This window comes from Lucilia sericata, unplaced genomic scaffold (assembly GCF_015586225.1).
Source record: "Lucilia sericata isolate MDLA Ls3-8-SP2 unplaced genomic scaffold, ASM1558622v1 Contig000129F_arrow, whole genome shotgun sequence".
Classification (NCBI taxonomy): Eukaryota; Metazoa; Arthropoda; class Insecta; order Diptera; family Calliphoridae; genus Lucilia; species Lucilia sericata.
Genome location: NW_023994161.1, coordinates 236,051 through 263,712, shown reverse-complemented (window position 1 = coordinate 263,712; position 27,662 = coordinate 236,051). Strand labels below are relative to the sequence as shown.

Genomic DNA, 27,662 nt, shown 5'->3' with positions numbered 1-27,662 from the left:
ACTAAAGATTAGAATTTCAATTCCAGGAAAAAAGGGGCAAATTCAGTTGGATTTTCAAACATAAAAATATAAAAGCTATGGATTACAGGGAGTGAGTAAGTTAAGTCTACAAATTTTAAATTTTAAAGATTTATCAAAGTAAAAGTAAGCATAGTTATTATTATAAATAATTGTAAAAATAATCTTATCAGAACACCTGTGAAATCTATAACGATCTACCACATGTAAATTATATTAAAGAATCATGAATACCTACAACTGGTTTTCTATAAATATCTTGCAAATTTATAAAGAATTTCAGTACCAATCAGAATATTGCATTTATATCTAAGTAGTATTAAAAAAAAGACAATTTTAAAAATTATTCAACATTCCCACAATGAAGACCTTCGTTGCTGTATTGGTTGTCGCTTTGTTATTCACCTTGACTTACGCTAATCCTGTTAACAATGGTGAACCTGGCTGCCAAACAATGGAAGAATTAACTGTTAAATATTATCGTCATTTTCAAAATAAAACCGTCTTTTGGGAATGCGTGACCCTAGGACAACCAGCTGTATTGCAATCATGTCCAGTAGCTTATGGTTTCTTAGATCCTGAAAAGCAATGTGTACACTTTTCATTGTGGTATTGGACCCCAACTGTGCCACCACCAAGTGTTCCTGCAACTGAAACACCCACTGATGCTTAAAATGAGTGGTATACAATTCAAGTGATGTAATAGATTTCCATCAATAAATCCGCAAATAAATAAAATTATTATTGTAAATGAAATGTTTTTAATTTTAATATAAGTAAGTTACAGTTACAGTAAGTTTGAAGCGATTGACAAATGTTAATCACATCAAACTAGAACTGAACTAGAACTAACCTAGAACTGAACTAGAACTAACCTAGAACTGAACTAGAACTGAACTAGAACTGAACTAGAACTGAACTAGAACTGAACTAGAACTGAACTAGAACTGAACTAGAACTGAACTAGAACTGAACTAGAACTGAACTAGAACTGAACTAGAACTGAACTAGAACTGAACTAGAACTGAACTAGAACTGAACTAGAACTGAACTAGAACTGAACTAGAACTGAACTAGAACTGAACTAGAACTGAACTAGAACTAACTAGAACTGAACTAGAACTGAACTAGAACTGAACTAGAACTGAACTAGAACTGAACTAGAACTGAACTAGAACTGAACTAGAACTGAACTAGAACTGAACTAGAACTGAACTAGAACTGAACTAGAACTGAACTAGAACTGAACTAGAACTGAACTAGAACTGAACTAGAACTGAACTAGAACTGAACTAGAACTGAACTAGAACTGAACTAGAACTGAACTAGAACTGAACTAGAACTGAACTAGAACTGAACTAGAACTGAACTAGAACTAAACTAGAACTGAACTAGAACTGAACTATCCGATCTCGCACTAAACTAGAATTGATCTAGACTGATTTTTAATGAGTCGAAACAAAATCGGAGTGAATGTGTAGCTTTAACAAGTTAGAGTGCTATATTCGGCTGAGCCGAATCTTAAATACCCTCTACCAGCTACTTTTATATTAATACTTTTCTAATTGATCAAATATTTGTAGAAATAAGTTTTCTCATGTCTTAAATAGAAAAAATCCCAAGATTTATTTAATTTTGTAATAAGTTATGAGTATTTATGTGATTTTCTGAAGGGAAACATGTATAGGACCAATATTTGTGCAATATTTGTGCTAAATGTTTATATATCAATATTTTGTAATGAGTTATGTGCGTTTAAGTGATTTTCGGCAGGGGACCTTGTATGGGAGCTATGACCAATTATGGACCGATCCGAAAAAAAACTTCCATAATAATATTTTTGTATATGTGAACAATACTTGTACCAAATTTTATATGGATATCTTAATTTAGTAATGAGTTATGTGCGTTTAAGTGATTTTCGGAAGGGGACCTTGTATGGGAGCTATGACCAATTATGGACCGATCGGAAAAAAATTCCATAGTAATATTTCTATATGTGAGAGCAATACTTGTACCAAACTTTATATGGATATTTTAATTTAGTAATGAGTTATGTGTGTTTAAGTGATTTTCGAGAAGGGTCCTTGTATGGGAGCTATGACCAATTATGGACCGATCGGAAAAAACTTTCACAGTAATATTTCTGTGCATATGAGCAATAACAAAAACTAATTTTCCGGGAATATGCACTTTTGTATGGGAGGTATATAAAATTATGCACCGATGCTGGCAATTTTCAGCAGAAATAAATATCTTGTGTAGAAACGAATGTATGATGACTTTCATGAAATTATCTTGCATAGTTTTCGAGAAAATTACATCAGAATGTGTAAAAAATGCTTATTTTTTTCGAGGTTGTTTTAAATTTTGATTCATAACTTTTCCCAATGTGAACCGATTTTGCTCATTTTCAATACCAAACTGTACCGGATAATAATGAATGTTTTGGGTGAATTTGGTTAAATTATATTGCTTCGTTTTAACGTGAGCGTGTTTTACACAGACAGACAGACAGACGGACGGACGGACAGACGGACATAGCTAAATCGACTCAGAATTTCATAAGGACCCAGAATATATATACTTTGTTGGGTCTCAGATGAATATTTCTTGGTGTTACACACGGAATGACAAAGTTATATATACCCTCTATCACCACTGATGGTGGTGGAGGGTATAAAAATTGTGTATTTAGTTCCAAAGATATCATAGTAGGTGCTGATGTTGTTTTGAAAAATGTTCATATTGCACAATTTACAAGGCTTTTAATAGTTTACTTGACAATATTTAATATTAATTTCTTTATTTACTTCCAATTGCTTTCATGGAAACTAAATCTTCATTCTTTTCTTATCTTTTTACAAAGTTCCAATTAAATTTAATTTTTTTGATTTCTTTTATCTTAGCATTGATTTTAAGATTATCTAGATGATGTTGAACAAATATTTCAAAGTAAAAAAAGCTTGTTGTAAGCCATATTTATACAGTATTTATAAATATTTACTTAAGCAAGAATATTGAAAGTAAAGATGTCTGATAAAAAATACTGAAAAGTCCCCTTTAAATTACACCTTTGACCTTGATAAAGACAAAGAAAGAAATACTAAGGAAACAAACATCAAGTAGATTCTACACTGATAATTTACTTCCGGTATCTTTTGATTACACACTCATTCGTTCGTTAAACACAGAGCAAATTGATGTTGCAACCAATTTGTTAGCATTTTGCTGATTTCTCTTTAGTTTTTTTGTATTTTTTACTTTGTTTGTGTGTCTTTATTGTTGATTGGAAATTCCACTTTATAAATGCTTAAGATGGGAGAACAAAAATAAATGATTTCAATCGGATAAACAGAATTCAATGTACTCTATAGTGGGGCAGTGGTTAAGATAATATTTTTAATCTTAACATTTCATATAAGATTCAGATCACCTCTGCAGAAAATAATTCTTGTATCTAGATCCATATAGTTCGATTTGAGTATAAATCGGCTCAATTATTGCTCTGTACCGATCGGCAATATCAATGATAGACGTTATGTGCTCGTTGTTGCAAACTGTATACTGAACTTATAATTCAATCTAATTTTACCAAGAAAGCAACCAACACGAAATCCTATAAACCTAAAGTAGAGTAAAATATGGACAATCAATACAAATTGATTAACTTCGAATTGCAACAGAATTCAAGTGCAGCCATCAGTAGAGGAGAAGAACTGAATTCCCTTATCAACAAATTGGTCATTTAAGGTTTGTGAAGATATAAATTCCTTAACCAAAAGCAAGTACATATTTACGATTTTTTACATAAAAGATATTGAGTGAGATAGCATTCCAATGACTTGGGGGAAGTTTAAAAGAAAGATAAAAACGAAGAAAACTTATAAAAGTTCTTTAACATTTTTCAAGTTCATGATTAACTTTTAAAAGATAGTGAATAGAAAAAAATCGATTATCATTTATCAACAACAGATATTAATAGCTGAAGAAGCTCAACAAGATTGAAATTGTATATAAATCAATCAAACAAATGATTAAAATCATCATACAATTTCTACAACTTGATCAGATTCAATACTTTCGTCAGACATCATGAAAAACTTAAGTAAGTTTAAGGAAATTTAAAATTTCAAAACACTCATAATTATTTCAAATTTCTTTTCTATTATACAGTTATTATAGTCATCTTTTTGGCACTTGCTAATGCTGACATTGAAAACACCAGCTTTAATGGTAGACCCGGCTGTAAGACTCTCGGTGAAGTTGGTTTGACATTTCCAAACTTTTTCGACTCATCACGTTACTGGCATTGTTATGCCATAAACAATCAAGCTATTTCGGAACGTTGTCCAAATCAATATGGCTTTCAGGCTAGTATAAAATCCTGTGTGCCATATACCGTATGGAGATGGGAAGAGCCAGTCATGCCTCCCAGTTGTCCTGATTTTGAACAGGAATGTATAGCTGGTTCATCCATTATTGTTGGAAATAACAAAATATAGTTTGTTATTGTGATTTAATGTTTTTAATAAATTTTTAAAAAAATTTCCTTTAAACATGAAAGAAATTGAAGTATTTTAATGATGGATTTCAGCAGAACGTCTACAGAACTCAAATGAAATAGAACTCAACAAGAAATGAACTAGAACTGAACAAAAGCTGAACTACAACTAAACTAAAAATGAACTAGAACTGAACTAGAACTGAACTGAAGTAATGTAAAGTGAAGTGAATTGAACTAGAACTGAACTAGAACTGAACTAGAACTGAACTAGAACTGAACTAGAACTGAACTAGAACTGAACTAGAACTGAACTAGAACTGAACTAGAACTGAACTAGAACTGAACTGAACTAGAACTGAACTAGAACTGAACTAGAACTGAACTAGAACTGAACTAGAACTGAACTAGAACTGAACTAGAACTGAACTAGAACTGAACTAGAACTGAACTAGAACTGAACTAGAACTGAACTAGAACTGAACTAGAACTGAACTAGAACTGAACTAGAACTGAACTAGAACTGAACTAGAACTGAACTAGAACTGAACTAGAACTGAACTAGAACTGAACTAGAACTGAACTAGAACTAGAACTGAACTAGAACTGAACTAGAACTGAACTAGAACTGAACTAGAACTGAACTAGAACTGAACTAGAACTGAACTAGAACTGAACTAGAACTGAACTAGAACTGAACTAGAACTGAACTAGAACTGAACTAGAACTGAACTAGAACTGAACTAGAACTGAACTAGAACTGAACTAGAACTGAACTAGAAACTGAACTAGAACTGAACTAGAACTGAACTAGAACTGAACTAGAACTGAACTAGAACTGAACTAGAACTGAACTAGAACTGAACTAGAACTGAACTAGAACTGAACTAGAACTGAACTAGAACTGAACTAGAACTGAACTAGAACTGAACTAGAACTGAACTAGAACTGAACTAGAACTGAACTAGAACTGAACTAGAACTGAACTAGAACTGAACTAGAACTGAACTAGAACTGAACTAGAACTGACTAGAACTGAACTAGAACTGAACTAGAACTGAACTAGAACTGAACTAGAACTGAACTAGAACTGAACTAGAACTGAACTAGAACTGAACTAGAACTGAACTAGAACTGAACTAGAACTGAACTAGAACTGAACTAGACTGAACTAGAACTGAACTAGAACTGAACTAGAACTGAACTAGAACTGAACTAGAACTGAACTAGAACTGAACTAGAACTGAACTAGAACTGAACTAGAACTGAACTAGAACTGAACTAGAACTGAACTAGAACTGAACTAGAACTGAACTAGAACTGAACTAGACTGAACTAGAACTGAACTAGAACTGAACTAGAACTAGAACTGAACTAGAACTGAAGTAGAACTGAACTAGAACTGAACTAGAACTGAACTGGATGAAAAAAAACTAAATTTTTCTCAAAATTCCCTTTTTCTCGGAAACTATAAGAGATAGGACAAAAACAATCGAAGTTTGTAATCAAAAAATTAATTTTTTGAGTAGTAAGATAAAAAGTCCACTTTTCGCTTTGTTTTGTTTTTGATTGCATATAAAAATTAAGATAAAAATATATTTTAATGTGAGCAATTGACACTTTTTCCTTAAAACTATTTTGAAATAAGTTAATTCCTTAAAAGTTTCCATATTATTTTTAGAGTAACTTGGCTGAGAAGTTAAACATTTACTCTAAGGAATATTAACAATAGTGCTACATTTTTCTGCTTTTTTACTGCTAACTTTTTTCACAATACTCAAGTATAACTATGAAATAAACCAATTGCAATTTTTTTTTTACTCTTGGACATTAGACATAATAGAAGCTAAGAATAGTTTATCATTAAAATAAACTATTTTATTAGTTTGCAACTCAAACTTAAGGCAATTTTTGTAAAGACTGTTAGATCACAGTTAGGAGTAATTCTAATTCGATTTAGAAATTTTGCGAAGTTGCTTTTCAAGTGAACGGTTCCGTCGAACTTTAACTACAAATACATGTATCGTATCTTATTTTCTGTGTACGCAACTGAACAGCTTTTCCATTCAGTTCGGGATGTTTGCTCCAATCTGAAGATTTTATTTCTCATTAATTATATGTAGATGTATTTGATAACTAGTTACATACATATGTAACAAAACATTTTAAACATTTAACCCATTCTGCCAAGTCCATTTCATTTCGTTTTTTATACCCTACACCACTTTAGTGGGGAGGGTATATTGGATTTGTGCTGATGTTTGTAACATATAAAAATATTCGTCCTAGACCCACCTTAAAGTATACCAATCGGCTTAGAATCGTTTTCTGAGTCGATTAAGATAATTGGATGAAATTTGGCACGCACGTTTTATTTGACCCAAGGACGAAGCCTATTGAAAATGGTTAAAATCGGTCCATTATTTCACCTAGCCCCCATAGAACAGAACCCCCCGAAAAGGGCTTCTGAGCTCATAATTATGTTAAATATACAGATATATCGATAAAATACGGCATAACTAAGTTTTATAGAAGTCTTGATAACCCTGCCAAATTTCATAAAGATCGGGCCCCATTTGACCCTAGCTCCCATACAAAGTCCCCTTCAGAAAATTACTTGAATGTCCCAAATTAACTTATAAACACAAATATCGCGATGAAATTCAGCACAATAAAATATTATGTAAATATAAATATATTCACAAAATTTTATCGGGCTTGGTCCATATTTGCCCCTAGCCCCCATATAAAGCCTCTTTCAGAAAATTAGTTTTTCATCCATAAATTGCTTAAATGTATCGGAACAAGGGAATATTGAAGATAAATGCGATATTATGAAAAATAAATCACATTTAATATTCATAACTGGTGTAGGGTATCATATGGTCGGCCACGCCCGACTATACTTTCTTACTTGTTTAATAACTGCGAAGTAAAAGGGTCATATTGACTCCTTGTAAAACTATCGGATTTATGTCATATAAAATTTTAAATTTTGTTTATTGCAAGTGCACTGTGGCATTTTGTAAACGAGTTTGCTTCATTTCCTTCAAAGATGTAAGCTATATTTTCTTGGAATTTACTCTATCGCAAAAACATTCACAACGCTTTACTGGAGGGTTTAGTATTTCTATACAATAATTTCAGTTTATTTCTGAATAATGTCAAAAGGATACAATTGAAAATGTGTAATTTAAAAAAAAAGGATGGAAAACTAACAATAGAAAAAAAGAAATCCAGAAAAAAATATAAAAAGTACGAGCGACAAGAACGAAAGACAATAAAATGTATGAGTTAGTAATAGTGTATGAAAGCAACACAAACAAAAACCCATTCAAGGAACATTACACTGGTGTACAATAAACAGGACAAGAGTTTATGTACAGGAGCAAGAGGAACAGCAAACAGGTCAAGTGATATGAACATTTGGTGTGTGATAAGTACACAATGAGAATGACAGAAAAAAATACCAATGCAATTGTTTGGGGATTAAATGCAACAAACAAACAAAAATAAAATGAAGAAAAAAATTTCAAAATAGAAAATTCCTTATTGACAAACCAAACATACATACTCACAAGCTTGGTGGTTTTTATATAATTGGAAAGAATTCTCAATAGATGATTATTCCGGCAAAAAAAGTTAAGTTTATTTTATAACCTTTCTATACAAAACTCTTATTTAATGTCTACCAAAAAACAACTCAAAATATTTTAAAGGACACTCACTCGTATTGTCTGGAAACTCACGCACATTGCAATGTCAATATCATTCACCAAAAATGTCAATTTAAATCTGTATTATGCGTGACAGAGATGTCAATGTAATTTAAACAACAGTCAAAAAAGTTTCTTGTCGAGTTAAATTAAATAAATTAACAAGTTAGAGTGCTATATTCATTTTTATACCCTACACCGCTATAGTGGGGAGGGTATTATCTGTTTGTCCTGATGTTTGTTACGCTAATGTTTGTAAATCGTCTGTCCGTCCGGCTGGCTGGTCGTCCATGTAAACATTGTGCGCAAGGTACAGGTCGCAATTTTCCAGATATTTTGATAAAATTTGGACAATACGTGTTTTTTGGCACAAAGACAAAGCCTATTGAAAAGTGTTGAAATAAATCAATTATTTCACATAGTCACCATACGACTGGACCTTTCGATTTGAGCTTTTTAACTCATAACTACGTCAAATACACTACTATCTCTCCAACTAAGTTTTATATAAACCTAAATAACACTGCGGATTTTTTTTAATAAAAAATGGGTGGTATCTATTCAAAATTTGTTTTAAACGAATGAAAAACGTTTTATTTTTAAAGCTGGCCATACACGTTGGATTTGTGTGTGCGATTTGTTGAATGCCAGACGACGAACATATCATAATAAAATTAAATTAATAAAATAAGTGTGCTCGTTCAATTCTGCAAAATTTTAAAAAGTTAAACAATTTTTTTCCAATGTGGCTTATCGTTTAGCAAGAAATCTGTCAAATAAATTTCGTTGGTAACGTAATTTTTGGCAACTTGGTTAATGGTCAATGAGTTGACTTAAGTAGTTGTTAGCGTATCCATGCACCATATGTTGAACCGTTTTATCGATATTCATTATAATCAAGGTTAATACGGTTTTGTCGTTACGGCGGTAATTTTGTCTGTATAACTTTTTGATCGATAATACAGTTTTTAATCGAATTACGCTTTTTGTGATAAATAGGTTTTTATTCAACACTTTCTTGAAACTCACCCCACTTAAGTGTGGTGGGTTTGATTTAAAGAGTTATGAGTAGGGTTCTATAAATCGACTTTCGAATAATCGAACAATCGACTTTTTGTCGAAAAAAGTCGAAAAGTCGAAGTCGACTATTTTGTTCCAAAAAAGTCGAAAAAAGTCGATAAGTCGAAAAAAGTCGAAGAAAGTCGAAAAGTCGAAAAGTCGGAAAAAGTCGAAAAGTCGGAAAAAGTCGAAAAGTCGAAAAAAGTCGAAAAGTCGGAAATAGTCGAAAATTTTAAAAAAGTGGAAAAGTGATCAAAAACTCTAAAATAGTCGGAAAAAACTCGAAAAAAGTAAAAAAATAGTCGAAAAAAGTCGAAAAAAAGTCGAAATAAGTCGAAAATAGTCAAAAAGTCGTAAAAAATCGAAAAGTCGAAAAGTCGGAAAAAGTCGAAAAGTCGGAAAAATTCGAAAAAAGTCGAAAAGTCGAAAAAAGTCGAAAAGTCGAAAAAAGTCGAAAAGTCGGAAAAAGTAGGAAAAAGTCGAAAAGTCGAAAAAAGTCGGAAAAAGTCGAAAAGTCGAAAAAAGTCGGAAAAAGTCGAAAAGTCGAAAGGTCGAAAAGTCGACCATTTATAAAATACTAAAAGTCGAAAAGTCTAAAAGTCGACTTTTAAATAAAAAGGTCGAAAAGTCGAAAAATCGACTTTTCATAAAATGGAAAAAGTCGAAAGGTCGAAAAGTCGACTTTTAACTAAATGCAAAAAGTCGAAAAGTCGACTTTTCGTTTCAACTATAGAACCCTAGTTATGAGTTTCTGTTAAATTCACCACGAAAAGTGTAAAATTAAGAAATGAATTGAAAATTGACAAAAAAAAGTTTGTTGTTGTAGTTGATGTTTTATACGATTCTTATTTAAAAAGAAAGTTAAACTACTAACTAACTATTCGAGAATTCTTTCTAAAAATATAACAAACACGTAGTAACCGTATGTTTTGTTTTGAAGATTTTATAAATTTATTAAAAACATTAAATTAAAAAATAAGTTGTGGTTAATGCAGTGGACCCGCCCACTTTTATCTACTGTAAAAATTTTAATCGAATGCCTAAAAAAATCGGAATTTAAAATAGTAATACTTCGAACACTATCCCTTGGTTAACATTCCCTAAAAATACAACTCTGTGGTAAATTCGGCTATCGTTTATTTTCTTTTCGTCTCCTCATTGACAGCTGATAAATAAGAAAAGAAAAAATTAGAATGAAAGTAAAAACTAAAAGAAACAATAGAAAATTTTTTATTTGATGGAAAAAAGTGCTGCGATATTTTTGAAGGAATAGTACGTAAATTTCAAATGCGATTTGATGAAATGGAAAAAATACATAATAAATTAAATAATTGAAGAAAATTACAAAGAACAACAACGGAAAAATTTATTTATTAAAACAAAACAAATTGAAAAACCGGAATACTAGAAAAAATATGAATTGAAGAAAAACAAAGTTGAGTGTGTGTGTCAAATTAAAAAATCATTTTTTTCTTCGACGTCCGAACGAACGAAGAAAAAAATGTAAAAATAGAAAAAAATCGTCAAAAGCAAAGTGTAGAAAATTTTGTATTGTAATTTCGCAAAAGGAGTCCAGTTTTCTTTTGCAGCAAAGTGAAGGAATTTGGAGAAAAATAATCTATTTGAATGTGAAAATAAGAAAATATTGTTTTTGTAAAAGAAAAAAATTACGCAAAGAATAGAATTTCCACACCCACTTGTCAATAAAAAAACACATATGAGAAAAATAAATACACCAGCAAAAGATTCCTTTGGTCATGTGTGCATATAGTTTTCTTTTCTCCTCCATCCAACCATCCATCATCGCCTTCCAACAAACATTTTCATTGTAAATAAGAGGAGGCAGAGGGGATTGTGTAAAAATATACGTGCTAGTGTGTTATGTGTGTGTGTGTATGTTGTGCGTGTATGCGAAAATGTGCAATTTCTTTAATTTATTTATTATTTATACCACAAAATAAATAAAATGTGTAATTTGTCAAAGTGGAATTATTTCAAATATAATTAAAATAAGAGTTATAAATGTGAAACAAAACAAATAAAATACACAAAAAATAACAACACACAACCTCAAAGGAAAAAAAAAAGCCAACTCCCTTTAAGAAAAAATAATAAAAAACGAAACGAAAGCCATACAACAAACAAACAAAAAACAACTAAAACGACCAACCAACAACAACAATTCATTATTAGCCACTTTTTGATCTACATGCAAACCATACATACAAAAACAACAACCAACACCGAAATAGTTTGAAAATAATAACAATAATATAAATAGAAAAAAGAAAAAAAAAATAACGCAAAAAGTAAAACAATAACAACAACGTCAATATTTATTAATTAAAGTTGCCGTAATGGCAACGCAACTTGATCCCAATGTCAAGGATGACCTAAAGACACAATTTGTAACGCGTGAGGGTACCTACAGATTACTCACACTCTCGGAGTATTCACGACCCAATCGCGTGGGTTACACCAACAATCAAAGTTCCCCACAAGTACGTGTCTCCATTGTTACCCTGCCGAATCCACCGACGGCTACTGGTAACAACTCCTCCTCCAACTCAGGCACAAATAACTCATCAGCGACAAATGGTTCAAATGGTGCTGGCAGCAGTAGTCACAGCCGCCCTCTAACCAATGGCAATAATTCGCAAAATGCTTCCAATGGAGCTGGCGGCGATGGTGGTGGCGCTGGTTATGATGTGCAATCTTCGTCCTCTCTAAATGGCCAACAATCACAATATGTGGTGCCCTCGTCGATGGATGCACGTTTGGGTGCTGGCATGTCCATGCATACAATGATGAATGGGTCTGGTGTTGGAGGTTTAGATCAGAATGGCTTGTCTGCCAGTCAAGTTTTGGGTGGCGATCGTATATGTTTCAATTTTGGCAGGGAATTGTATGTGTATGCCTTTAGAGGTGTAAAGAAGGTGAGTGATAATATTTTTTAAAGATTTCTTTAATACAATTTATATTGGATAAAGGCGAAGTGATTCCAAAATTAGGATGCAGCGATTCATTTGAGTTTGTAGTAAAATTTGTTAAAAAGAAAAAGTAGGAAAAACGGACATGGCGGATCATATTGTTGTTAGTATGTTTAAAATGTAGTTTGATTTATATTTCAATAAACTGATTTTCTGACAGAGGAGTTACATGGAGGAAGGGTCAAATAGTGACGGATCCTCATCAAAATTTTGGATTTAAGATTTTAGATTTTGTTAAATTTTCTCAGTTTACTTTAAATTTCATGACAATTGTTAATTTTCAACGGGGCTAGAGGACAATTAGATCCGATGGATTAAAAGTCTGAATATGGTTCTAAGACCAATATTCGAAGTTTTACAAAAAGCTTAACAAAAAAAATTTGTTGAAAGTTTAACGAAATCATTAAAAACGAATTAATTTTTTCATACGAACTTCTAACTGCTTTAGGGAAACATCTTTTATATAAATTGTTGTCCTTCCTACGACATCATTACTATATATCTATCTATCTATCTATCTATCTATCTATCTATCATCTATCTATCTATCATCTTATCTAGAACGAGCCGAGCGATGAGAGAGAGGGACGAGGAGCCGAGCGAGAGAGCGAGCAGAGCGGAGCGAGCGACGAGCGAGCGAGCGAGCGAGCGAGAGAGGCGAGCGAGCGAGAGAGCGAGAGAGCGAGCGAGCGAGCGAGCGAGCGAGCGAGCGAGCGAGCGAGCGAGCGAGCGAGCGAGCGAGCGAGCGAGCGAGCGAGCGAGCGAGCGAGGAGCGAGCAGCGAGCGAGCGAGCGAGCGAGAGAGCGAGCGAGCGAGCGAGCGAGGAGAGCGAGCGAGCGAGCGAGCGAGCGAGCGAGAGCGAGCGAGCGAGCGAGCGAGCGAGAGAGCGAGCAGGAGCGAGAGAGCGAGCGAGCGAGAGCGAGCGAGAGAGCGAGCGAGCGAGCGAGCGAGCGAGCGAGCGAGCGAGCGAGCGAGCGAGCGAGCGAGCGAGCGAGCGAGAGAGAGAGCGAGAGAGCGAGAGAGCGAGCGAGCGAGCGAGCGAGCGAGGAGAGCGAGCGAGCAGCGAGCGAGCGAGCGAGCGAGCGAGCGAGCGAGCGAGCGAGCGAGCGAGCGAGCGAGCGAGCGAGCGAGCGAGCGAGCGAGCGAGCGAGCGAGCGAGCGAGCGAGCGAGCGAGCTAGCTATCTAGCTATCTATCATCTAGCGACAGATTTCCTATCATCTATCATCTATCGATTAGCTCATCCGAGCTATCTATATATCTATATATTTCGATCTATCTATATATATCTATATCTATCTATCTATCTATCTATATCTATCTATCTATCGTATCTATTCTATCTATCTATCTAGATCGATCTGCCTATCTATCGTATCTATCTATCTATCTATCTATCTCTATCTATCTATCTATCTATCTATTCTATCTAATCCGATCTATCTATCTACTATCTATCTATCTATCTATCTATCTATCTATCTGTCTATCTTCCTCTATCTATTATCTATCTATCTAGGAAAGTAAGTAAATAGTAATGTTTTTACCTAATCGATAAATCAGGAACTATGAGAAGTGTTCCTGTAAAGTTTTAAATTTGTCCGACAGATGGCGTCGAAGTCTTTATTTTAAGTCAATTACATATGGTCCGCTAAACCGATTATTTAAAAATTTGAGGGGTATATAGATCTTTAAGTATATAGTCCTCATATGCAATCAAGGGCCTGAAACGTGGACCGGATACTACTTGTTTTATAATAAATGTAATTTCGTTTTTAACTCTTTTTTTACATTATGCATTAAAGAAAGGACCTATTGTTTATATACTTTGTAAATAAAATATTGCCTTAATTTCTGTAAAAATAACAACAAATAGAAAAGTATATGTATTTATTTAGGTATTCATTTTTGAACATCTGGAAAATAAATGAACAAATTGAATATTAAATGAAATTTTTCTTAATAAAAATGGTATCATTACTAATTGAAATTTCCAGGAATCTATTATTGCAGCAGATTCAATTATTATATTTTTATCAAAATTTTTAATAACTACATTCAACAATGAAAGAATTATAATTAATGGATAACTAAGCTTTAATATAAATTTCTGAAGATGTTGGAAATATACCAACGAAATATCGGATTAATTTAAAAAAGAAATGGATAATCTTTAATTATTGGGACCTTAAAAAAACATTTATTTTATTTGCAAAATATTTTTAATTGGTTCGTTCAAAACCGATTTTGTACAGAATGTTTGAAAATCCTAAAGCAAAGTACCTATACTGATTTGGCTTCCTATTCAAAATTATCAATAATTATGGTGATGTGTGTATTAAGTCGGTAGTATAAGGAATATTGACAGCCCAAATATTATTAATTTCGGACAGAAAATGTGGTCTCAGAAATAAAAACCTTGAAAATATTTTTCAAAAATTATATTTCGAGATATGAAAATAAAAGAATGAATAACTCAAGAATGTATATCGAGAAGTGTCTTGTAAGATCCTTAAAATATAATACCGCCCTGTTGAGAGACACTATTAAAGTGATATAAAGTAATCAAAATTTTCAATATAAGTTGCGAAATTATAACTGAGTTGGTTGAAATTTTAACTTCGACGTGCAAAAAAAGTTTTTTTTAATTATTATTTAAACGACAATAATAAAACGTCAGTAATTAAAAATTGCACGTGTTTTGACACTTATTTACATTTATCTATGATCGGACTTATGGTTCATGATTAATATTAACTAAACAATTATTATGATAACAATATCTAATTAATAATATTAATTGGCTTTATAAGTAGTACTATAGACAAAAAAAACTTTTTATGTGGTGCAATTATAATCGTTTTTATATATAATTTATGGCAATGGCATTAAAATAAAAAAAGAAATGTTATAGAAGATCATGGCAATTGAATCAATATATTTTTCTTCATGCAACAAAAAAAAATATATGATTTTGATTATGAAATGAAGAACTTATGAAAGTTACACCTTCTGTAAGCGTGATCGATCGCTGATCTCCATTTTTTATTATACAAACGTAATAAAATCATCTGCTCTTCTCGCAATTTATAACCGCATTTCGCTTATTATACCGAATTATTAATTGCTTAAGTGCTGTTTGAATCTAATATTAGATTTCGGAATAGGGATTAATGTGGCTCCTCATTATCAACAAATTTTAATAAATTCTTTTCTTACTAAAAATTTTGATGTGTTCTAGTCTTTACGAGTGCATCTTTGTTTTCAGCTGTGATCTTATTTATTTAACAAAATTGTTAACAATAATTCTATTTTAAAAATTTTATATAATTTTTATTAACAAGTACTTGATGTATAATATATTCTTATATTTATTTTTCTAATTAGAACCCTAAAAATACTCTTCCTATTTGTTCCATTTATAAATTTTTAACAATCATATGAAAATGAACAATAATAACAATTTTGCAAGTGAAACAAAAATTTAGCATTTTACATACAAATATACAATCGTTTAGATAGCAAAAGTGTTAAGTACGCTTTTTGATAAAATTATTTAATAAATAAATTATTATAAAATATCTACCAAAACTAAAAAGTAAGAGTTATAACCATCATTAAAACATCTGCCGTAATTTCAAAGTTTCGGAAACTAGATCTTTACGAACCTAACATTTTGTTGTTACTAGCACAATTTACATTTTGTTGTTACTAGCACAATTTCTTCTGAATTTTAGGAAAAGAATATTTAATAAGGGCATAGATCAAAGGACCGATGTCATAAAGCTTTTTAGAGACTTTATGACGCCGTTTTATACTGGTGTTATTAAGAGTAAGACCAATTATGAACCTATCCTACGATTGGGTGGCATATCGGCTTAACTTTACCATATAATTTCGGGTTACCAAAAGCTAACTTGTTTCATCATTATTACTACCAAATCAACTAATTTGTACCGATATTATCCATAATTAATAATAAACTTATCAATAGTTATGAAAAATTCTTTGACATACAGACCGCGTTTGTCCAGATTGTATATAAATATGTAATTTTTTAGGTCTAAGACCAATGTGTTTCAAACGGTATGACGACTTGAAAATATTTTTGATATTAAATTTTCAAGAGAAAGCTATTTAAATGATTCTATAGCATTTGTTTCCTTATGAGAATATTACAAAAAACACGTTAACACTTTTACACTCTTACCTAACAATATGTATGTTTATATGCATAAATGTTTGAATATTTGTCTAATATAAATAAATAAAAAAATATCTTATCTTTATCATAATGCAAAAAAGTAAATGAAATAAAAAATAAAACGAATAATAATAAAAACAAATAAAATATAAAAAATAAACACTTTCTGACGACTGGATCTCTTCTTACTTTTAACAACAATTTTTATTATTATTATTGTTTTTGTTACTGCTGCTGCTGTTGCTATTCCAATAGATTCTCCTCTATATAGTTAGATGAGAAATGATAAGGTTTCAATGTATATTAAAGAAAAAAACTAATATCTACGATATACAAATTGTCCATATGAATATACAGACAATTATTTGTAGATACAAACATCTAAAGCCAGATAAACAAGCTATTATAAATTAGACTATTTCGAACACTATTTTCCAAAATAAAGAAAATAATATTCATAAAATTAAATGCATTCAAGTTTTTAAATTAAAAATACTGTTATACATATACATACATTCTTTTTAAACATATGTAAATCTACTAATAATTTGATTTTATTTCAAGTTATAACATTTAGAATAGAATCCAATGACCCATAATATTTTGCTCACAAAATAATTGCATAATACAAATTTGAATAAACAGCTTTATATTAGTAACTAAATTACTTAGCTTCTAATGTGTATCCATCTCTCGGTTATCGGATGACTGTTCTTAAACTGATATTATTGTTATAGAAAAAAAAAACCTAAATAAACAAATGAAGTGATTATATAAATTATTTGCAAACAGAGTAATTGTAAAGAATACTGATTCTTTTATTTATTTAATAAATGTCTATTACTGTTTATTATTGCAGTGACAAAAATAATAAAGAAACCATAATTTTTATACCCTACACCACTTTAGTGGGGAGGGTATATTGGATTTGTGCTGATGTTTGTAACATACCAAAATATTCGTCCTAGACCCACCTTAAAGTATACCAATCGGCTTAGAATCGTTTTCTGAGTCGATTAAGCTATGTCCGTCCGGCTGGCTGGCTGGCTGTCCATGTAAACCTTGTGCGCAAGGTACAGGTCGCAATTTTCAAGATAATTGGATGAAATTTGGCACGCACGTTTTATTTGACCTAAGGACGAAGCCTATTGAAAATGGTTAAAATCGGTCCATTATTTCACCTAGCCCCCATAGAACAGGACCCCCCGAAAAGGGCTTCTGAGCTCATAATTATGTTAAATATACAGATATATCGATAAAATACGGCACAACTAAGTTTTATAGAAGTATTGATGACCCTGCCAAATTTCATAAAGATCGGCCCACATTTGACCCTAGCTCCCATACAAAGTCCCCTTTAGAAAATTACTTGAATGTCCCAAATTAGCTTATAAACACAAATATCGCGATGAAATTCAGCACAATAAAATATTATGTCAATATAAATATATTCACAAAATTTTATCGGGCTTGGTCCATATTTGCCCCTAGCCCCCATATAAAGCCTCTTTCAGAAAATTAGTTTTTCATCCATAAATTGCTTAAATGTATCGGAACAAGGGAATATTGAAGATAAATGCTTTATTATGAAAAATAAATCACATTTAATATTCATAACTGGTGTAGGGTATCATATGGTCGGCCACGCCCGACTATAATTTCTTACTTGTTATATGTATGGACGTTTGTGTTCCAATATACATTCATATGAAAAATGCAAGATTGATATTTATTCTTAAATGATTGGAAAAGGGGGTTTTTTAGGGTGGGGGGTTTCTTGAAGTTAAGGAAAATAACTGAATTTTTTTGTAATCGAGATAGAAGCAATAAATTTGCAATGTTTTGGAAATTTAAAATTGAAGTCGTAAGAAATTAATATAATTAAGATTTTTGGTATTGACTAAGCGGTAGGAATTTATTTTTAAAAGAATTTAAGAATATTAAAGATAAGGAGGATTGAATTTCATAGAATAACTTTATCAAAAGTTTTTTGGGAACATATTATTTTTTGAAAAATATATAGAGTTTAATTCTCTGAGCAAAGTCTTTAAATATCATTTAAAATCTTACATTAATAAATTATCTGATATTGTAATACAATTTATCATTAAATAACCGATATTCCCTGAATATTTTAGTTTAGTCTTGACGTAAGCCGGGACTTCTTCAGAAATTCGCTTTAAATGTACTCATTAGAATTAAATAACTTATATGAACATTTAAAATTTTAATTAAAAAGTTCATATTTCATTTTTAATTAAAAATAATCTACATCCTGTCAAATGAAATATATCATGTTTATTAACACTTTTCCTTTAAATAACATTAAAGCGTTCATTTAAAAAAAAAAAAAAAGTATTCATAAAAACTTCCACACAAATAATAAATAAAATTACTTTAAAGTATCAAAGAACAAAACACTTAAAATTAATAAAACTGTTAAAAATGTATACCGGAAAATGTCAGTATGTCAACCAATAACCTAAAAAAAAAAATAGTAAAAAAAACGAGAGAAAATAAATGAACATCACACACATTTCCTTTTTTTTACCTTTTAAACACATTTCAGTTCAAATTAAAACAGACAATGACGACTGTGCTAAAGCAATGAATAATAGTAAATTTTTATTATCGTTGATATTTCAGTAGTCATCATTATCAACATGATGTAAACGTATGAATGTGGAAAACTATTTGATATGTATGTGATAGATTCATTGCTCGAAATGTGTAAAGGACTTCTGGCAAAAGATATCATTTGATATGATATAATTTTTGCCTAACATGAAAAATGTTTTATTTAATAGAATTTAAATCGTATAGTATTCTTTACTTAATATTTGCAGCAATAAGAGGAAGTAGTCAAAGTATAGCAGAGAGGTTATGTTTATAACCAGGTCCTGAAAAGCAAATTAATAACTAATCTAAAGATTATAATAGACCTTTCAATGCAGTAGATTATTGTAAAAGGATTAACGCGATCTGAAACTATACTATATTCTAAAAAAATTTAAAGTTCAACTTTGAACTTAAATTTCTTAACCACTGCAGAAACATTTTTAATGGAAAACCTTAAAATTTGTTTAAAGAATTCTTTTATCATGCTGATTTCTAAATGTAAATCATTGTCTTGTTTGTGTTCTTCTGTCTAAAACATTAAAAATCACCACAAAATATTTATATACAAAAAATTCCTAAATTCCATTCATGCAACTAAATTCACTAGTTTTTTTATGTTTGAATGTCATCTAGAAATCATAATGTAGGGCCTTCTGTTGTCTGTTTAACTTTTCGTTTTTTTTTTTTTTTTTTGCATAGTATTTTGTTGTCAACAACAATTTAATTCGAAAAAATATTAATAAAAAATATAGTAAACATATACAGTGGAAAAATTACAAAAATCATCTTTTTGCAACACTAAATAATAATAATAATAACAATGTAAAGTGTAACAACAATACGATAATGTGTCACAATGAACTCTTCTCTTGCCCTCCTTTTATCATTCAATCAGTCATTCATCTATATGGTTCTTTTTTTACTACATATTTTCTATGTCTTTTCAATTCAATTTTCACTAACTTACGCAACATTTGTTATCATTATACGGTAGTCCACTATAGTGGGTAGGGTTTAATGCCCCTAAATTGATGTTTGTAACACATAAACATATTGGTACAGATCCTTAAAACTCAAATCAGAATCGCTTTTATTAATTTGATCTATATAAATCTTATTGTAAAACTGCAGGTGGCTAATTTACACCTAGTTAGATGAGGCAGCCAACCCGTGAACGACCCATTGTGGTCCCGCTGTTAAAATTTCACACCTAACGTTACATTACATATTTCTAAAGAGTTGCTTTCTATAAGGAATCATATAACAAGATTTTGTGAAGATGGGTCTATAAAACTGTTTAATACAAAATTACTCAACATATGCGTTTAGTAGATATATCTAGTTGAGTAGGTCAACCTACCATATTTAGAATTTTTAATATACCCCGAAAATCGGTAGTTATACCCAAAAATCGTATCTTAAATTGCTGTTTGATTTAAAAGTTTGTATCTCAAATTTATTTAATCTGATTTAATTTTGAAACGGCAATAGAAAGACAAACTTTTCTACTATTTAAAAAGTGAGTTATTAGGAACTGAGTCCATTTCTACCGACGCTTTTTAAAAACTTTTACCAAAGAATATTGTATTAAATATTCCCTATTACCTGAAACTAGCTTATATCACTATAGGGTTTTACATAGTCGGACGTGACTATAATTCCTTACTTGTTTTTATAGGTTTTATGAATGAGAAGTGTTTGTGTATGATGATTGTTGTCACATTGACTTTGTTTCGCTGCAGATGATAGAATAAATGTGAGAAGAGTAATAAATTCATAAAGATTTTGCAAGGTTAGTTAGTGGAGTCAGTCTGTCGTTGGTGTTAGAATATTTTTTGCAATGTTAATTTAACAAACCCTAAAGGCAACATTAGAAGATATCTTTAGTCTCTTGACATTAAATATTTATACCCTACACCACTATATATGGAGGGGGAGGTTATTATGGATTTGTGCTAAAGTTTGTAACACACTAACATATTGAATCTATAACCACATTAGAAGTGCTGATTGACTCAATATCCTCCGACGCCAACTATCGGACTAATTTAAAACCCCACTGGAACACTTCTCAGAACCCCTGAAACATTGTTTTAGATATAGTTAACTTCTCTAGCCACTGACTAGAGCGTAATATATTAGAAATTAGGGCTAAAAAAGGAAAAATCTTGAAGTCTAAATTCTTCACTCTATAGAAACCGTTTTTCTAAGAACACGTGAGCCTTATGCCAAAACATTATAAGAAAATATTAAAATATTCAAGAAAATGTGTTTACATTACATTAGGTTCATTGGCATCATCTTATATCGATTGGTAATATCACAAATATTACGATTATCGGCTATCGTTTGCCTTTTATAAGTTTCATTTGCCAGTGCACATAGATATTCTACTGAATTATGAATAATTTATTAGAATATAATACAGCTATCGATGCATAAATGAGGTAACATTGGCAAGACATTATCTTAGGTTAAGGTCATCACTTCTTCTTTTTTTTTTACTGTTATTTCTTTGTTTTTGTTGTCTTTATTTAATTTTTATTATATTTTATTTAATGCATTTCTTATCACGAAAAAAAAAGACAAATAAAGAATGAACGAGTGAATAAAACATGTTTGAATTTCTTGTTTATGGAATATAGTTTTAAGTAGGAAGTTGATGTTGGATTGTTAATAATACTTATTTTTTGTGAGAAATTAAAAAAAAATTAAAGAAAAATATTTGTGAAACTTTTTTGAATAACATTTCTTTCGCCAATTTTTTTGATAAAAAAATGGGTACCGCTAACTATAAGGATTCAGAATATATGTATGTATATATTGTGTATTTTATATGTTAGAAAATTGAAAAGGGTATAAAAAGAGAAGAAATAGTATGTTCATTATAATTCTCGGTAGAGGTAAATGTAAAGCCTCTTTTATATATAATATCTTTCACATTTTTCAACATTGTTCTAAATTCTTCTTATCTCTTTCAACAGGGTGCGGAATTGAGTAAACCTATTGATAAGAAATTCTATAAAGGAACAAATCCTAGTTGTCATGATTTTAATGCTACAACAGCAACACCCACGGGAGCTCCTCTGCTGGTGGGTTTTACCACGGGTCAAATACAGCTGGTTTCACCACAGCCAGGACCCCGTGAATATCGTAAACTATACAATGAAGATGTAAGTAAAATAATATAATATCTATTTATTGACAAAATATCAATTTATGATTTCTCCTCCAGCGTCTAATTGATAAAACCAAAGTGACCTGTTTAAAATGGCTGCCAAATTCACCGAATCTCTTTTTGGCCTCTCATGCTTCGGGACACCTTTATTTGTACAACGAGAATCTACAATGTCCACCAACTGCACCTAATTATCAGCCCTTTAAAATGGGCGAAGGCTATTCAATACTAACCTGCAAGTCGAAATCGAGTCGAAATCCTTTGTATAAATGGGTCTTTAATACCGAAAATTGTTGTATAAACGAATTTTGTTTCTCACCATGCGGTTCAAATTTAGCAATAGTATCACAGGATGGTTTTTTACGAGTGTTTCATTATGATACCATGGAATTGTTGGGTATAGCGCGTTCCTATTTTGGTGGTTTTCTATGTGTGTGCTGGTCTCCGGATGGCAAGTATATTGTGGTGGGCGGTGAAGATGATCTGGTAACAGTGTGGTCTTTTCATGAGCGACGAGTAGTGGCTCGAGGTCAGGGTCATAGATCGTGGGTTTCAGTGGTGGCATTTGATCCCTATACCACATCGTATACCTCATGGGATGGTGGTGATTTTTCAGATGATGAAAATCAAATAATGGAATATGGTGCATCACGTTATGGCGGTGATGGTACAACTGCAAATGGTTTTGATTCCTATGCAGTGAGTGGTCACGATAAGAACTCTACGCCCATACATTCAAGGCAGCGACCACAATCAGCTTCGTTTAGATCGGAAGCTTCATCTTTGGCTCCCGACAAATTGGCCATAAGTTATCGTTTGGGTTCGGTAAGCCAGGATACGCAAATTTGTCTATGGGATATAACCGAGGATATACTAAGGCACCCCTTAAGCCTTAGGCAAAGAGTAAATAGCTGTAATATGAATGATACCAGTTTTATGAATGGTGGCATTGATGCAGATGGCGTCAAGGTTATACGACCCGTGGCCATTGGCCATCCCAATAATAATGCTAATAGTTTTTCCCAACACTGTAGTAGTCCAACCAAAGAAATGACAACCGCAACCACAACACCACAAACGTCAGGAGAACAAAATAGTAATAGTAGTTCTAGTAAGTTTTCAACAGCCAACTGTACAATATCCTCACAATCATCAAATGCCAATACACCGCCAGATGACCTACTGGCAGCGACTGCAACAACAGCCAATAAAACAAACTCAAAATCCCTTGCTAATGCCTCCACTACGGGGGGAACTATAAAATTTCCCAACTGTATTACAGCCACCAAATCCGATTCGATTGATGGCAACACCACCGCCAATCATGTAAATACATTCTCCACATCATCGGGTTACAACAGCAAAACATCCAATAGTAGCAAATCCTCAGATTCTGGTATATCAGCGTTCAATTCGCTAACACAACGATTAAGTAATTTTTCATTCCTCAATTCGTCGGACAAGAAATCGCTTAATCTAGAGGGTGGCAGTACCCGACAAAATCGTCGCACCCTAAGTCTACTCAAATCCTATAATCATCACAATTCAACTATGAATCATCAGCACATGGCCAATTCGACACAAATCGAAACGAATGCCAACTCATCGACATCATCTCATAGTTTTGGCTCTTTAAAATTGGGCAAATCATCATCGCAACATCATCATCATCATCAGTCCTTAATAAATAATTTATCGAACTGTTCACCCTCATCGACTACGAATTCAATCATACCATCATATGATCCATTAAAACTAATTGGCACATCGGCGTGTCCACGTTTCGATGAGTGTCCACTGCTTGAGCCGTTGGTGTGTAAGAAGATCGCTCATGAACGTTTAAGTGCTTTAATATTTCGAGAGGATTGCTTTTTAACGGCATGTCAAGATGGTTTTATTTACACATGGGCCAGGCCGGGTTATGCTACGGTGAGTAGTTGATATGATTTTTTAGATTGAATATCGGAAAATTTTGTGAACATGTAATGTTTTTTTATTAAAAATACATCTTTCTTGAGCTACTGTGCTTTCAAAATGTAATTTTTACTGAAAATTTAGTGCAATTTTGAATTCAAAAATGTATTTTCAGAGTAGAAAAAGGTTATAACCTTCAATCTTTCATAGAACTTTCATGACAGATTCGAACAAAATTTATGAAAGAGTTTTGACTTCATAACGCTTTCACAGAAACAGATCAAAGAGAAATCATTGGCCTCAACGCCAAATACAATAATAATTATGCTTTAAGAAAATTAATTTCCTTAATAAAAACCGAATTATTTTTCTTTAATTTTATCTAGAACGTTCCCCAACATTTATCGCCAACACAAACAGCGCCACCTGGTGGTACGGTAATATAGTTCGATAAAATAAATATAAAACAATATCATAAGAATTTAGAAAAATTTAATATTTATGCTACTAACACAACAACAACAACAAATACTACTACTCCAACTTTTCCTCCCTCCTGTTCTTCGACAACTACTACAACACCTTTAACGCCAACAAAACTTTTTTTAACCACAGGTGAGAAAAGAGTGTAAAAATAGAAGAAATTAAAAAAAAACAGTTTTTATAAAAAACTTTTTTTTTTATATAAAAAATTTATAATTTTCTTATTTTTGATATTTACAATAGAAGAAAATAAGAAAAGAAAAATCATAATTATAATAAAAAAAATCATGTTAAATATTAAACATAAAACAAAAAAATTATTATTAATAAATAAAATATTAAATTATAGTTACCATTTTCCCACTTACACTTATTATATATTTTTTTTTCTCCTATTTATAATTTTGTTAAATTTTTTTATTAAAAATAAAAGAAATTATTACACTTTTTTTATAAATATTTATACATACATTTAATAATACTTTAATAAACAAAAAATTTATAAAAGATCTATAAATGCTGGTTTATATTTGAAAAATTCTGTTTAAAGTCTTTGTTTAAAATTTCAAATCATGTTATATATTTGAAAAGTTTTTTAAATTGTGATTTTCGTATTGAACTGGTTGTGTTGAATGTTTTGTAAAAAAAAAAACTTTGTTGTAGATTTGATTATGTAAAAATTCTCCTATAAACAATTGGATTTAATGTAAACGTTTTATATATTTAATTTTGTTCAGATTTTTTTGTAATTAGCTATACATTGAATTCAGTATTTCAATCTGAATGCAAGGATAAACTATAAAAAACGTAGAATTCATCTTAAAATCAGATTTGTATTGAAAATGAAATATATAGCCTCAAAGAACTGTATCTGAACTGACAGAACTTTTCTTGTTTTCTAAAGGTTTCGAGGTTGTTAATTTCAAATACAATTCATTTATGAATGATCTAGTTTCAGAATCGTTCTATAATACGTTGGAATAATTATGCTCGAAAACATTTATTATAAACAAATTTTGTTATAAAAAACTAATTTAACAAGTAGTACATACAGAGCCTTCTCAGATTCATGAATAGCAACCCTGGAACTAGTGATGTCGATTCTAGAATTCGTTATCTGTTCCATTGTTGTGATTCTAAAGTATATCTAAGGAGTTTTTCCGCAACTAGTCTTTTGTCACTAGTAGTTCTAATTGAAACGCATATTAGTTCAAAAATATTTTTTATTTTTTTTTTGGAATCAGTTGAGAAAATTAGAAAAATATGAGATCAATTAAAAATGAAATAAATTTATTTTCATATATATTTATGTATGCAATGGATCTCTACGAAATTGAACAACGAATATACAGGAAGTATTGAAAACTATAAAATATCTAGTTTCACGGTGGAATTTCAGAATTCATTCCAAATCTTACCAAATTTGAACAAAAATTTATGGTCAAAATTACAAGTACCAGAGCTGTTCTTGAAAAGCTAAATATGTTCTCTAAAACTTCTCTAGAACTAGTTTCGAGATTAAAATAAAAAAAAAACTGGTTTCATAGAACTAGTATCGAATCCTTAATGGTTCCACAGAACCTGTTGAACGAGGACAGGGCATAAACTTTCTTTCTGGAATGACCTAGGTAAAACTTGGTAATGACTTGTACTAACTTGGTACTAAAAAGAACTTGCTTTTCAATGTCTACTTCATACCATCTACCTTTTGTTTAAGTTGTTCACTAATAACTTACAAATGTATAATTTGATACATAAGCAGTCATTTGGAATTTTTTATTAATTTTCAGAAAAAAAAAACAAAATTTTATAATTAAATTATATTATTGTTCCACTGTACTTTCAAATATAAATATATTTTCTATTGTGATATTTACAATTTTCACAATATATTGAAGTATTTTCTTAAATTTGTTTACGATATTTGAAAGACCGTTTTAATATATTTCTAGCTAGCATTTTTTGAACTTTTTTATCAAATTCGAGTCATTTATGATTCTTCTGTACGATTAAAACGTACATATATGCAACATCTTTCTGATCATAAATGTTACTTTCTTCGGGAGAAAATGGTACACTATCCGCAACTCTTCTAAAAGAGTCTATTATGAGTACTTCTTCTTCTGATCAGTTCCGATTCATTTTTGAAACTTTTTTGTGTAATTTTTCTGTCGAATTACTGGTCGTTTTAGAGACTTTTTCGAATCAATTTTTAGTAGTTTTTAGTCTTTTCTATGCAATTTTTATGACTGTTACAAACAAATACAATAACGCAGAAAACAGTTTTTGATCTTCCGACTGCTTGAAATATGATCAAAAAATAAGTTTGAAAACTATCATATTTTAAACACCAGGAATGATCAATTTCAGGTTTTAATCATCATCAAAAGGTGCCAAAAAAGACTCAATTTACTGATTAATCAATATCAATTTGGTCGTAAATCTCATTTATATTTGGCAGTACTTAGTATCGGTGGATCCAATTCGGAACTAAACATACCAACATTCGTGTTAGGCCCAATTTAGATTGTTTTAATTTCAAAATTTAGTTTAAAAATTTCCTTGAAATCTTGAAGGTTCATGTAAAATAGCCTGATGCTGAACAATATGAAGCCTTTTACTGCTTTACCATGAAAATTATTTTGAAATTTAAAAAACTTAAAACATGAATCTCTTTAAAATAATTCCATAAATTTCCTTACAAATTACAAATTTCAAAAAAAAAAAAAAAACATTTGGAAAATACCAAAGATAAAAAACTATAAAAGCACTAATTTCTTTAAATAATTAAACTCCATATTTAACTAATTTTCTGTTAATAATTTATAAAAAATATATATGTTATATTAAAAAAATATGAAGAAAATCAATATGTATATCTTTACTTCCTAAATAATTTTGCCTTATAGTTAATTTATCGTTTATTAATTAATCCTAAGAATTAACTAAACACAACAAATAATAAAATTTATTAAAAA

At 31.0% G+C, this 27,662-nt stretch overlaps 3 protein-coding genes across 3 annotated transcripts; all 3 read left to right on the top strand.

Annotated features, from left to right (window-relative positions):
- Positions 1-283: 283 nt before the first annotated feature.
- Positions 284-769, top strand: LOC119600943. Its single transcript, XM_037951546.1, has one exon. It carries the CDS (start codon positions 380-382, stop codon positions 689-691), a length of 312 nt encoding a protein of 103 aa, XP_037807474.1. The 5' UTR covers positions 284-379; the 3' UTR covers positions 692-769.
- Positions 770-4,087: 3,318 nt separating this feature from the next.
- LOC119600929 lies at positions 4,088-4,523 on the top strand. The gene is made up of 2 exons (XM_037951520.1): positions 4,088-4,126; positions 4,195-4,523. The coding sequence occupies exons 1-2, from the start codon at positions 4,114-4,116 to the stop codon at positions 4,521-4,523; spliced, it is 342 nt and encodes a 113-aa protein (XP_037807448.1). The 5' UTR covers positions 4,088-4,113.
- Positions 4,524-10,498: 5,975 nt separating this feature from the next.
- On the top strand, positions 10,499-27,429 carry LOC119600930 (WD repeat-containing protein 20). Its single transcript, XM_037951521.1, has 4 exons — positions 10,499-12,233; positions 22,094-22,282; positions 22,345-24,216; positions 24,588-27,429. Exons 1-4 carry the CDS (start codon positions 11,655-11,657, stop codon positions 24,645-24,647), a joined length of 2,700 nt encoding a protein of 899 aa, XP_037807449.1. The 5' UTR covers positions 10,499-11,654; the 3' UTR covers positions 24,648-27,429.
- Positions 27,430-27,662: the final 233 nt, after the last annotated feature.

What these genes read in the sequence shown, in the direction of transcription:
- LOC119600943 (XM_037951546.1), top strand. Translation starts at nt 380, where the DNA reads ATGAAGACCTTCGTTGCTGTATTGGTTGTCGCTTTGTTATTCACCTTG.
- LOC119600930 (XM_037951521.1), top strand. Translation starts at nt 11,655, where the DNA reads ATGGCAACGCAACTTGATCCCAATGTCAAGGATGACCTAAAGACACAA. An exon ending in GTAAACTATACAATGAAGAT is followed by an intron (nt 22,283 to 22,344) that starts GTAAGTAAAATA and finishes TTTCTCCTCCAG; the next exon opens with CGTCTAATTGATAAAACCAA. An exon ending in CCAGGCCGGGTTATGCTACG is followed by an intron (nt 24,217 to 24,587) that starts GTGAGTAGTTGA and finishes AATTTTATCTAG; the next exon opens with AACGTTCCCCAACATTTATC.